At 43.9% G+C, this 13,622-nt stretch overlaps 1 protein-coding gene across 7 annotated transcripts in view; it reads right to left on the reverse strand.

Annotated features, from left to right (window-relative positions):
- Positions 1-13,622, reverse strand: part of SLC8A3 (solute carrier family 8 member A3) — a 141,320-nt gene that overhangs the window by 3,616 nt on the left and 124,082 nt on the right. For 2 of the 7 annotated variants that reach the window (XM_038545085.1, XM_038545088.1), the window contains 5 exons: positions 12,628-12,731; positions 7,708-7,725; positions 3,447-3,571; positions 2,796-2,895; positions 887-1,162 (listed from right to left, as the gene is read on the reverse strand). In XM_038545085.1, coding sequence (XP_038401013.1) covers positions 887-1,162; positions 2,796-2,895; positions 3,447-3,571; positions 7,708-7,725; positions 12,628-12,731 — 623 coding nt within the window. The remainder of the gene's footprint in view (positions 1-886; positions 1,163-2,795; positions 2,896-3,446; positions 3,572-7,707; positions 7,726-12,627; positions 12,732-13,622) is intronic. The other 5 variants (XM_038545087.1, XM_038545089.1, XM_038545083.1 and 2 more) reach the window with 3 other exon arrangements.

Consider the following 13,622-nt stretch of genomic DNA (forward strand, 5'->3'; position numbering starts at 1 on the left):
AAGTCTCTCTTGGAAGCAATCCACAACCTGACCCAGCCCAGGTCCCCTAGTTCCATGCTTGCACAGCACCTCTGCTTTCTTGTCACTGAACTTACCGAGATGATTTCAATTAGGGGAGTTGAGTGCAGTTCTGTCACTAGCTGCTGAGCTCCACTCAGAGCGGGGAGCACATCTCCTGCCTCCCATGAAAGCCTCATGCATCAGGCTCAGTAAATATTTGTCTAGTGAATGAGTAAGCTCATGCCTACTCCTGTGTGTCTTTGGGTATTTATAAGAAAAGAAAACAGTATGTAATTCATCATAGGAGAGGACAAGAGCTCATGAAGCTTCCTCTCCTGTCCCACCAGGAGACAATTTGTACTCACATGTATCTTTCTAAGGAGGAAGCCAAGAATGCTTGTGAACATTTCTACTGTGACATTTTCAAGTGGGCTAATCTTTAGTCTCAGTGACTGCCAGAGGGACACGGAAGAACAGGATCTATATTCTTTGAATTACGTTGTTTGGGCCTTCATGTAACGTGGAGGTTAAGGAAGTGGGCCACTTACATGGGCGGTAGACTTAACCCTGTGGACCTCAGTTTTCTCATTTGACATGTGAGGATAATAATCCCTATTACATAGGGTTTTAGTGAGCATTACAGAGAGAAAACATGTAAACTGCTTAGCATACACAGTGCCTGAGACATCAAAAGTGTTCAAGAAATGTTTAGCTCTCTCTTGCTAGTAATATTATCATTAATCCCCTTGACTTCTGCATACCTTCTGGGCAGAGGCTCTGTTAAGCTCAAATCTGAGGTTGTAAGGAAGGTAATGAGGCAAAGTGTAGGGGGTCACTTGAATCTGGTAATAACCTCTTTGCAAACCCAAGCACCCCTTACTCTTACCTGGCACAGAGGTCCCGAATGCCACGAACACCACAGCTGTGACTGAATCTTTGAGGCCAATGGTGCAGCCGAAGTGTGAGGCCAGGTCCCCAATTATGGCTGTAAGCATGCCAATGATGAGAATGGACACAACGAAGCAGGCCCAGCCATGGCAGTACTCTGTGGGGGGCACGCAGGCAAACAGCACCTTCCAGAAGACCGTCAGAAAATGCATGACATAGTCAAAGCAGGATGGCAGCCTCTCCTCCCCTGACTCATCCTCATCCTCGTCCCCTGCTGGAGATAAGATAAGACAGGCCCAGGGAAAGGCAGCGAGGTCAGATTCTTATTCACGAAAAAGTCAAGTCAACCCACATGGCAAGCATTAGCTGGCAGGAAACTCCAGCTCTCTCCTGAGCAGTGGTCATGGACAGGGCCTGGGTGCCAGAAAACAGCCAGGTAATGGGAGCCAAGTTGGGGTGCCACTAGTCAATGTGAATGCAGGGCACCCAGGAGGGTGGCAGGGAGAGGACAGGGGAATAGGGAGAGAAGGAGAAAGAGAGAGGATGGGGGTAGAGCACAGGAGGGACAAGGCAATGAAGCAGAGATGAGGGTGGAGCAGGCTCCATTGGGTTGCCTGGGTGAAGAAAGTGAAATCAGCTGTGTGTCCTCTCTTTACTGGACACGATGGAGTGCCTCCCTAATTTTCCTGACATGCCTGCTGCAATAACCTCGTGGTTCTGGTTGTTATCCATCCCCAGAGGGGCGGCTGTCATTCCAGATCATGTGGGCATACCAGAGAGCCAGCGCCATCCTCCTAATATCCCATGGGATAGAGCAGGCAGGGGCCCCATTGTCCTTGCCAGGAAATGTGGGCAGAGTTGCCCATTCAGCAGTCTGGGAGGAGAGGATGTGCTGAGGCACGCTGGCACCTTGTCCAGGGCAACCTCTGTTATGTTTTGACACAATCAGTGGAAGCTAGGTTTGAAAAGAGCAGGAAATAAGATGCTTGGGTTCCAGTTGCAGCTTTGCCAAGAAGAGGATCTGTAAGCTGGGATAAATCACCTCGTATTTCTGAGCCTCGGTTCCCTCATTTGAGAAAGGAGAGGGTTAGATGATGTGGCCTATATTCTGTTTATCGTCTCTTTAGGGGCAAAGTAAGGTCATCAGAGGGAGAACTGGAGGGATCTGAGGCAGGCGGTGTGAGATGGGGGGTGGGGACAGCCACAGCCACCCTCTTTTCCTGGCGTTACTTCTGCTTTGGCTCAAGGGCCTCGGGGTAGGACCCTGTGTGTTGCTATGACAACAAAGCCTCGTGACAGCAGATGAGGCCAATAGAGCTAGGCCGTACAAGGAGGCTTCGATGGTGGTGTAGAGACCTTGTCTGGGGTCCTGGGTGTGCTGTGGGCCACCACAGAGGGAGCCTGTCGGTAAATGGCAAACGAGAGGTCTGGAATCATCCAGGGTAGAGGTTTGTCAGTGTCGGTGCAGAGATTTTACAAACCCTGGACCCCTGCATCTCTAATCAGAACAGTCCCCCCTTCAACAGAAAGGGAGGACCAAAAGAATGAGAGAAGGAATGATGGAAACCAGAATTTAATGAGTTCCTGTTTGGTACCAGACTCTACCATTCTGCTTTGCCGAGAAAGGTCGACATGGTTCCCTCTTTCAAATTGTGGTGCAGGGAGGATAATTTGTCTTAGGTCACACAGTGGAGCCAGGATTTGAAACCAGAGTTAGCCATGCTGTTCCAGCTATCCCATGATTCTTTTCCAAAGTGACCCAGTAGAATAGGCAAACAGTAAGGACTAGAGCTGGGACACAGAGGCTTTCCCAGAAACTGGTAGCTGCGGATGGGGCTGCATTCTTGCTTCTCTGGTGTTGCCTGCTTCTCCCAGCAAGGCCGGTGCCCCTCCTGAGACTCTCTTACCTGCACTGACTGTGATGGCCTCCATGAACTGGTCCCTCCAGGAATGTGTCCCCACAACCATGGCCAGGTTTGTCTTTTTGATCAGTTTGTCCACCGTATTCTGTCAGAGAGATAAAAACTTGGAATCATGAGGTTAGAATGCTCAGAACTGTTGAGGAGTCTGGCACTTCAAGGGAATGAAAGATGTCTTGCATTCCAGGCGTATACACATGGGTTCTGGGTGTAATGGCCTTGGATGATATCTTCTGGATCAGTCTTTCTATGTCCCTTTTCCTTGGTTGTGATGGTGGATATCGGTTACTTTGAGCAATACAACAGAGCTTAACAGTCATGATGCCAATAAGCCTTGCTCCAGAGTAGAAAATTTTAGTAACTTTGTTTTTAAAATACTGTTAAACAATAGTGATGATATATCCAGGGACTTTATAGCCCATTTTTCCTTATGTTCCTTATGTTATGTTTTCTCCCAATATTCCTAGGATCTAAATGGCCGGCACTATTGCTTCCATGTTATAAATGGGTTAACTGACACGGGGTGGGTAAGTGATTTGTTCAGTTTCAACTTCACATCTCAGTGGTGAAATTGGAACAAAACTTCTACCTCCCATCACGTTATTCTGTTATTCAATTAGATCTCACTTGTGGCCTGACCTTGAACTCAAAGGACTCTTCAATGATGACCTCTACTTTGGGGTGTTCGCCCAGTACTGGCTTTCCCATCTCTGCTATCCTCTTGGCCTCCTCTTCCTCCACAGTCAGCTTCCTGTCTGTCACCTCTGCAACAAAGCAAAATCAGACTAGCTTTAGCACATTCACCACTCTCTAGTAGTCTACAGCTCAAGAGTATTAGGCAGTGGGCACAAAGCAAACTGCTCTCAAGAATGGGGACTTCAGGTACTTTTTAGTGCCTCTTTCTATAACATGCTGAATATTTTATGACCATCAGATCATGAGAGGGTCCCTTGCAGCCCTGGTATAAACATTTTTATTTCCTTTTTTAAAAATTAGACTATTCCTCTTTTTTGTATATTTTTTTATTGGAGTTCGATTTGCCAACATATAGTATAACACCCAGTGCTCATCCTGTCAAGTGCCCCCCCTCAGTGCCTGTCACCCAGTCCTTTTACTTCCATTTTATAATTGGGTGAGCAACCTGACCCAAAGACTTTCATGAGAAATAGCACCTAGTGAAGTCCTCAAGTCATCTGGTAAGATATTGGAGGGTTGGGAACCAAAGCCTTTAACAATTTTGAATTGTTGGGCCTAATTGTTCAACTACTTGATATAAATGTTCTTGGAGGTCATAACCACATGTTAATCCAAAGGGTATGTCTACTGATTCTTGTCAACATCTGTTTCCAACACCCTTGGGACTGTGCCCTCTATAGAGAAGAAAGTAGGCTTATCTACACTCCATACAAGTGACTGTTATCCTCACAGTGAGAAACTTGGAAGATCTCCTGAAAGATTATTTCATGACTTTCCAAATGAAAAATCCTCAGGATTTCTGTAGGAACCAGGCACATTTCCTCTGGAACAGAAATACTCATTCAATCAAAACCAAAAAGAAGCTCTTCCTTTGTGTGTGTGTGTGTTGTTGTTGTTGTTGTTGTTGTTGTTTGAGGCATTCTCTGTATCTCTCAGCATCTTGACTCATTTACCAGTGGTCCCTTCTCATGTTGAATGGTGGGAAAATTTTTCCACTTCAGCTGGTGAGTCCATTTTAAGACCACTTCACCATGAAGGCATGTTTTCTGGATTAGAGTGAAATAGAGATTGAATCTTTTTATTCCCCTTTGATTAGAAAATTGCTCTTGGCAGCCTGCTTCTTTCAGAGATCATTTAAACATCTTTCCTTCCAAGTCCACATTCTTACATGCAATTAATTCTTTTATTCAGTTCCTTAATTGATTTCATTCCACATAGTGAATCTCCCATGAGAATCCTTTAGCCCTTGGATAATCTCAAGGACAAAGTGGGTCAGAGGCCAAGGAAGTCTTCTTTTCTCTCTAATTTGGGAATTGGTGAAGCGTAGGGATGGGTGAGACTCGAGCTCTTGAAGCTGCAGGGAAAGGAATTCACTGGAAAGACGATAAGCCAAGAATGTAAGTTAGAAGAGAGGCTGTTTTATATAAGGATTTTCTTAGTTGTCTGAATGAAGACGGTAAGAAAGTATGTGGAGGATTCCTGAGCTGGCTGTTTTCACTCAGTGCTTCTGGCACCAAACACAGAAGGCAATCCCAAAGTGTTTGGGAGCTGTCCGTGGTGCTGTCCTCTTGTTAGTGTTGGTGACAGCTTTCAGAAGCAATTATTTCTCAAGGATCAATGTCCTGTTTATTTTTAAGTGAGCAGACACCCTCTAGCAGCCTAACTTTATTCAATCCATTGATTCTGAGTCTTTTATTAGTTAATTATGAAAATAAATCTGGGTACATCCAGGGTTCTGGCTATGAAGTCAATGATCCTGAAAGACAGACTGCAGGCCACTCTGAGGAAAAGCCTTTTAAAATAAGACTTACAGATTTCTTAAAAGCAAGGATACTTTTTCCCTCTACTTGTAGGTTTTTGCACCATATCACAATGGCTATCCTAGTAGTGACAGTATTATTCTACTTCTTCCTCCCTGATTCCCTCATGTCATACTTTACATGTGCCACAAGAACTTTATACAAAATATAATGAGCTCTCCAGTGACATATAAATGTACCTGTCTAACCCCTTGTCTAGCTATCAATCTGGCACTATATCCACCTGGCAGGATATTGATCTACCTACTGACCTGTCCACTCCTGTGGTGACAGCCAGTTTTTCCATCTAGCTTTTTGCAAAAATCTCTTTGACAAATACCAATCCTCTATCTTTGGATCTCCCACAGCCCCACAGAGGTACTCCATATATATTGATTAAGAGATTGATTCACATGCCTTTAAATCAACTCTGATTTAGTGTCTTCATTTGGTAGTAATTTCTGACTTTTTCTATTGTTGTTATGTTCATTCCTTTATGTTCAAATTAATTTCTTGAGAGGGTGACAAGTCCATAAAAGACCATAATGATTCTGAGAACTTGTGTAACTCCTCAGAATTTCAAGTGAAGAGAATAAATGATAGGTGATTTTGATATTGGGACTGACTGAACAAACTCTCAGATGTCAGAAAGGAGGGGGGTGTGGGGATAGAGGGAGAGAGAAAAAGAGAAAGAGAGAGAGACTACGAATAGGATGAAAGATTGAACAAATACTGGAAGAACAAAGAGTTTGCCAGGCCAGACAAGAAAAGATTGCCGTGAATCTCCTACAGGTATCCTCAGAAAGAAATGGGGTGATGCAGCTAGTGCTCTCACTCTCAGGTCCCTGAATTTGGTGGTATAGCTCAGAAGTAATATATTTACTCTCCGTCTTTCACCACCAGGCATTCTTAATCATGTTTGCCTGTCCATCCAGGAAAGTTCAAACAAGAATTTTATATTTCTAATGAGTCTTAAGTCTAATCCTGGGGTTCTAGATTAGAAGTTTACAGACTAGAAAAGATCTAGAAAACGATACCTTCTTTTCCTATTTTAGCTTCTATTGGTGTTTTTGCAAATATGTTAAAAGTACAAGAATGCTGAAACCATATTACCATCTTTGTTCTGTGTATATGTGTGTTGGTGGTGGTGGGGGTGAGGAGAAGCAAGAGTTGGAACAAAGAAGCCCATATACTTTCCCAGGCAAGAAGATAAGTGAAGGAACTCTCAATGCTATGGCATTAATATCCTGGGGGAATAGTAGAATATCTGGGGTCAGAGGCAGTTCTTATCCTTTTGGTATAAAGACAAAGCAAGTGGTCAAGGAAGCTGGAGTCTTTTTTTTTTTTCAGAAAGAAAAAAAGTAGAGGTTTACCTATTTTTATTGTTGTTTAAAGGCTCCAGGGAGGTAGATGTCCTTAATATATATATATTGCCCCTTCTCAAGACCAGGGTACAGCCCATATGTAATTTTGAATACTCATGAATTCTGTAAGATACCTTTCCTCTCAAATGTTCTTAATTTTTTTTATATGTTCAAAGAGCTGATGAAATTAAAGTGTTATTTTAATTTAAACCGAGACATCTTATATAGCTCACTCTGCCTGCACTGAGAGTTATAGTATTGCTGATATGCTGGAAAGGCTTTCCTATCTGCTCACAAAGTTAAATGTTGTTTATTATTTGAATCTACTGATGCAAGCATACTCTCAAAGGTGTATGTCCTACAATAGAACCTAGATTCTTCATGAGAATATGTCCAAAATAAAGTCTCCAAAATTTCTATTTTCAGCCAGATAATTGTCCCCACCACCCATAATATCCTAATTCTTCTTGTTCATGGCATATATGACTTCAAGGGTCAATGACAAATGAACCAAAGTTCTAGCAATTTAGGTCTCAGCTGTAATGAGATGGAAGATCTCCAGGATCAGTAAAATTCCAGATTCTTTAAAAATTGCTTTTCATGTTCTTACAGCAGCTCCCGATTATTTTTCTCTGGTTCTCTCAAGATTGAAGTATTTTCTTTCAAATCCCATCATGACCCTATTAGGAGATTCAGCCCTGACTCTCATCTTCTCTTACCCTACAACATGAGATGACAGATGAATCAAGACTCAGGAGAAGTCTATGACCCACTGATTCTTTGGTAAGTTTCAACTTTCTTCCTGGTCCCAGAGAGGACCAGCTATGCCTTTACCCACATCCGCTGACAGAAGTGGTGCTCAAGAATTGTCTACTTCCTCACAATTACTTCAAGTGGGGAAATAAACCTCTCAGTCCTTAGAAGAACTTGTCAGGTTAGCTTGAGCCCGCAGTTCCTATTAAATAAATCAAAGGACATTGTTCTTAAACTAAATAATGGCACTGGCAAGAAGTAGAAAAGAGGGGGCAAGACACCTCTTACCTGGAGACAACAGGAGCGCTGTTTGCAAATGGATACCAGACAAGGGAAGAAAGAAAAGGAAAGAGCATTAAGGTCCCATCTTGAAAGTATCCCCAAGCTTTGTGGTTGCAGCAGGAAAAGGAAAGCAGTGAGCTTAGTGGGTGAGAGCTCTGCAGCCACATGCAAAAGGCAGCATTTGGAGCATGCACAGCAGCAGCAGCAGCAAGAGGTATGAGCCACTAGAGGGACTGGTGAACACCAGAGCCCTGCAGCCTGACTTTCTCCACACCTTGTCTGCAACTCTGGGGGCTAGGGGAGAAGGAATAAAGATGGGGGAATTCGTGTGAGTGGAGCAGGGACACAGCTGGTCATTTGTGATCTTCTAAGGAATGAGGTTATCATATTCATTCTGTAAAAGAATGAGGATCCAGTTACCATGAAAACTGTATAGAGTTGCCAGTTTATCAGTGGCAAATATGACCCTGGGGCTTGAATAACAGTTTAGGGTCCTGAGAAGTGGCCTACAAGAGTGGAACAGCCTTCTGTCCCCAGTCTTGTAACCAGATCATGCTTAGCTTCCCAGTACCTATAACATGGCCACAAATAGCTTTCTAGTTACAACATGGGCCAGAACTTTGAGTTCCCCTCAGAGAAGGACCTCGTGAAAAGGTAATTTCTGCAAAATATTTTCTTTTTATAGATATAGTCTGGAGGTTAGGGCCATGGACTCCTACCATTTTGTATCACCTGTGTCTAGTGAAGTCACTGCAACTAGTAGATGTTCAGTAGAAGTTTGTTATTTGCCACCTATTTCGGCAATTGTATTTTTTTAATAGATCCTGTGCTGCTGCATCTCTGGGTGGTGGTGTTTTTGTTCCAGAAAGGACAGGCTAAATAGAGCCCAGGTATTCTGGACCAGAGAAACTGCCATACAGAAAGCTATTTGTAGGTGGGAGATGACAAATAACAAGGCCCCTACATGGACTGGGAAGCTGGGTTAGATGGACCTAACACAGGGTATCCCTGGCCCCTGAATTTGTACTTATGCTAAAAGATTCTCGTGATACACCACATCTTCCTCTCAATGGTGTCTTAGTACAGCACTGTACTCCCTGGCTCTTGTCAAATAAAAGGCTGGGAACATCCCACCACATACTCCTAGTACAGCTGGTGACTGAGGTGCTAAGGAAGGAGTGGGAGTGGTGTCTGTGAATTGTTTCTTTTGAAAATCTCTAAGAATGCGACTCAGGCCTGTGATCCATCATCTCACAGTTACAACCACTGATGACATGTGTGGATTGAGAATTTTTATGGTATATAATAAGCAGGGCAAACAGCAGTTGACTTTTTCTGGTTTCTCCCATATGGAATTCCAAGGGGGTAATTGATGAGTGAATCTCCTTGCTACATTGAGATAGGTAGATAGATAGATGATAGATAGATGATAGATAGATGATAGATAGATAGATAGACAGATATAGCAAGAGAGCTTGTTCATTCTGCTCCTTCTATGGATCTTCATGAAAGCAGAGCCCCTCCTGGCCTCCAACCGGGCTCCAGGGGAAACCAGAAACCCAAACACATCGGTGCACTCAGGTAGGCCAGACAAGGGGAAGCTCTTCTAGAAAGGTCACTACTGCCCTGGTTTTCACTCAGAAGTACCTCCCAACACCAGAATCATTTCTATCACAATGAGAGGGCTTGCAGTCAGCTGATATTGTACCATTCTCTGGTCATTGTCTACATGAATTTGAGACTTTCCACTTAGCAGTTATAGATGGGTCAGTGAGATCCAGATAGGCCAATTCTGAGTGACATAATACCTCCCGGGTGTTTTTCCTGCTGCTGCTGATGAGAGAATCTGCAGCTGAACTTTCCCCTGTATCGATCCCCAGGGTCAGGTGAGCATCATTTATCCCTGCTCAGACACCCCAGGGACATACAGGAAATAGCATAGCTCTGTGAGTAATTGGAAGCATCTGGGCAGCTTGTCAGGGTGAGCCCATTGATGCGGTAAGAGGGGGCACAAACAAGCCCTCTGACTGGGGGGTGCTCTCCTTTCCACATGAGGTTCCCAGTGTCCAGGCCCAACAGCCTTGGTCATGCTGCTTAGTGTTGCTCTCAGAAGTCTACTTCTGGACTCCAGCACTTACTCTAAGCCAGGGCAACCATGTTTCTTATTCATCCTCCCTTTACCCTCTTCTTGCTTGTTCAGAGCATTTAATCTCACCTCTAAAGTCTGTTTTGTTTGCCAAGAATAGAATCTGCTATTTCAAATACAGTCCTTTTCTTTTCTTTCTTTTTTTTTTTTTTTTTTTTGATAACACAATTGTCATTTTGACCATGCAGAGTATATGCTGTTCTGAATGCCTAAGACTCTCCCACGCAGCAGTGATAATGAAAAGCTTTCTACTGTATAGCTTCTCACTCTGAGAACAGCAGGGAATTCTAAAAATCAGGATGGGTTTTCATTTGATCCTGAGTCTAGATAATCAAGTTGTATGACCTTTCACCTTATGGTCTAATGCCAAAATATGGGAAGATCTGAAGAAACTGAAAATAGACAACAGACCAGAAGGTCAGGAAATGCACATATTTTCTCTTGGCATCTTCCATCTTGGCATCTTGGTCACCGGGAAGACCTGGAGGATCCTTGCCTCCTCACCTACTCACTCCCCAGGTCTAGGCCATACCAGGACTTTGCTGACATCTCTTTTGGACAAAGAGTCCAGAGTAAAAAAGGTAGGGGGGAGGGGTGTTCTCAAAAGGGGAGTAGCCAAAGGCATTTGCATTTGGCCAATTCTCTTTAAGATGTATCTTAGGTCACTCCCTGTCCTGCTGTTGATCAGGATTTATTAGGGAGGCAGAGAAGAAAAAGGATGCCTCTTTACTGATGGACTAGAGTCATGGATGGACTTTCAACCCATTCTTATCTAGAGCCACTGCCTTCTTTCCAGCTATCCTGAATGATCTTTTGTGCTGCTTTCATTTAGACCTTAGTAGCAGAGACTGTGGAAATTGATAAAACTAGTTTACAATGGCCCTGGGTGTCTGCTGCATCCAGCCAATCATGAAAATGTGGAGTAAATGCACAGGGGAGGTGGGAATGAGGTAGGGCAGGTGTTGAGACAATTTCTGAGGATATTCTCAGTGGTAGTAACTGGAGGACTGGCAGAAACAATCTAAACAATGGAACTACAGATTTTTTCCCCCCGCACTCTGGCAGTCAGGCTCATGGAGACATCCTATCAGGTGGCAAGAAGAGGATGAGTAATGGAAGATGGAGAGGGCTTTTGCCTCTAGAACACTAGGCATATCCAGACCTGGTTGGACACAGAACTGGTCAGATCTGCAGAGAGTCCCCAGAAGACAGTGAGAACTGATCCATCATACCTGTTGATAAGCCTTTAGGAGTATAGTTGCTGAATCTCTTAGATCTGTCCTGTAATGAAAGGCTTTACGCTGCTCTTTGTCATGTGAGTGTGAAGTAGTTGCAGGATAATCACCCTTTTTTGACAAACAAGTGGGTCTCACTGTTCCATCCTCCATGAGGCTCCCAGGAGCATATCTGTCCTGAAGGGGAGTGTGAATGTCCTTCTCTTGGTATTGCCCAAAAGCACCCTTTTTCATTCCCACATACATTCCTCCAGCACCTTTGAAGTAGTAGTTTCCAATCATTTTCTTCAAAGGAGGAAATCTTTCCTTACATCTTCCTTGGTTGCAACATAATCAGTCCCTTGGGAATGGAACCCTAGCAGGTATTCCAAGATGCATGTCTTGAGAAAGGGAGGAGATGAGGCCACTCCTCTGGTGTGGGATGAGGGTTACCTTGGGATCTGGGTGATATACCTATTGGCAGGCTTCCGTGAACCATATTGTTTCTCAGGGATCAACACCAATACCATTTAGAGGCCCTTCTTCTATTGGAAAACCCATAAATCAATACTCTGGGACTGCCCAATGTCAGTTTTTTTTCCCCCAGGGCCTTCTGGCTGGAGAGATTTTCATACCTGGAATTACTGCTTTCTTTTTGAGACTCCCAATTTTCTGCTTTAGGCATTGCATTGTCCTAAAGTAGCCTGAATAAAGTTCCCTACCTTGGGCTAGGAATAAAGGTAAAGTGAGATGGGGTGGATGTCAAGGGGAGAAAGACTAGTTCAGGATTCCAGATCATATGACTACCTCAGAAGCCAGCTCTGTCTCAGAAGCTGTGGCCTTTGACACTTGGTATACCTTCTCATGCCATGGTCTCCCCAACTATGAAATAGTCAGATAAAACACTTACCTCTATGAAGGGAAGAGGGGTTTATGAACCACTCTGCAAGTGTATAGCCTGCCAAGCACTCATGGAAGGTTGGGGAATGCAGCAGAAAACTGTCAAAGCATCATTGCAACATGGGCCCCGGACCCCATCCCAGACCCTTCCCCATTCAATCCAAGCTTGAGGGTGAGGGGTGGGAGGGGAAGAAGGCAGGGAAGGGGCAGACATGCATGGCATCACATTCCTTTCTTTTTCTTCTCCTCCCCACCCACCAAGGAGTTTCCACATTTACAGGTTCCATGTATGTGTGGGGGCTGTGGGGAAGAATGCAGGGGACGGTGGTAATCAGATCATTGGAGCACAAGGCAGAAGGAAGTAACTCAGTAGGGTAATGAGGAGTTGAGGCTGCAGCGCTGTCCAGAAGGTGGGAAAGGAGGACTGGGGAATCGGCTAAGGCTAAGAAGGCAGAGATGACACCGAAACAGGGTGAGAGCGAGAATACAGGAGGGAAAAGAATAAAAAAGTCCGTTGGTCAAAAAAGAGGAAAAAGGAAAAGGGAAGAAAATGGGGGGAGAAAAAACAGAGTTGCTTTTTGTTGCTGTTGCTTTTCAGTTTAAATTTTTTTCTTTCTTTTTGCTGTTGTTGTCTTATTTTGTTTTGTTTTTTAAAGAATCTCACACCTGATATTCCACGTTCCATCCATTTCGGTTCACCAAGGACAATGAAGAAATTCTCTTGCCTTTCGTATTCCTCCTCATCTACTATTTTAACCCTTATGGTTTTCCTGTAGGGACAACAAGAGAGAGAGTGTGTCGACTGGGTCGGTAGATTTTTTGGACATTTGGAGCACAGCCTTTAAAATCATTCCCCGTCACTCCTGGCACATGCAGCCCGGTCCCGCCATGGTGGCATTTGACAGGACTATGGTGGATTGATTTTTCTCATATTAAAAAAACAGAAAAAAACAAAAACTGTCTCAGCTTTTCTTGTCTCCTTGGTTGTAGTTTCCTTATGGGTGTGAAGGAAAGGGAGCCAGGAGGCAAGGAAAAGTGGGCAAAGGAAGGATTCTAGGAGGACAGGAGGGAAAGGGGAAGGACAAGGTGGTAATGGTGGGGAGGAGTCAGCTTAGATCCTGCAGATGCTTAGTAGGAAGTGGGTGGGGCAGCGCATTCCATTGGGTGTCACATGATAACTGGCATTTCTTTGGGAAGCAGGTAGACTACCAGCCCACCTGGAATGATCCAGGACCCTTCTACAACAGGAAATAGGTCAATAATATCTAGCTAGGAGCTCATTTCACTTCCTTGTATCTATACTCACTTATGTGTACCTCATAAAGAAAAATTTTAAAGTGAAGTATTTATGAGGAAGGAAAATGAGAGAGAGAGAGAGAGAGAGAGAGAGGAAAGCAGAATCCTACTATCTTTGTCATTCTTTATCTCAGGGCTTTGGTGGTGGGATGTAAAATAAGTATGTGTTAACCATAGTATGATATAGGACTCCTTCAATATTTACAGCTGATGCACTCCTGGGAAAATGTAAAGAAAATTATATAAGTCATCAAATTCTAAATCACCTTTGTACTTCTATCATATAGGGGTGATACTTTCCAGGGATGGCTTACTTAATTCTGATGATCTGGTGAAAATGGTGAAGGAGGTTTCTATTCATTTCT

This window comes from Canis lupus, chromosome 8 (assembly GCF_011100685.1).
Source record: "Canis lupus familiaris isolate Mischka breed German Shepherd chromosome 8, alternate assembly UU_Cfam_GSD_1.0, whole genome shotgun sequence".
In the NCBI taxonomy this organism is placed as follows: domain Eukaryota; kingdom Metazoa; phylum Chordata; class Mammalia; order Carnivora; family Canidae; genus Canis; species Canis lupus.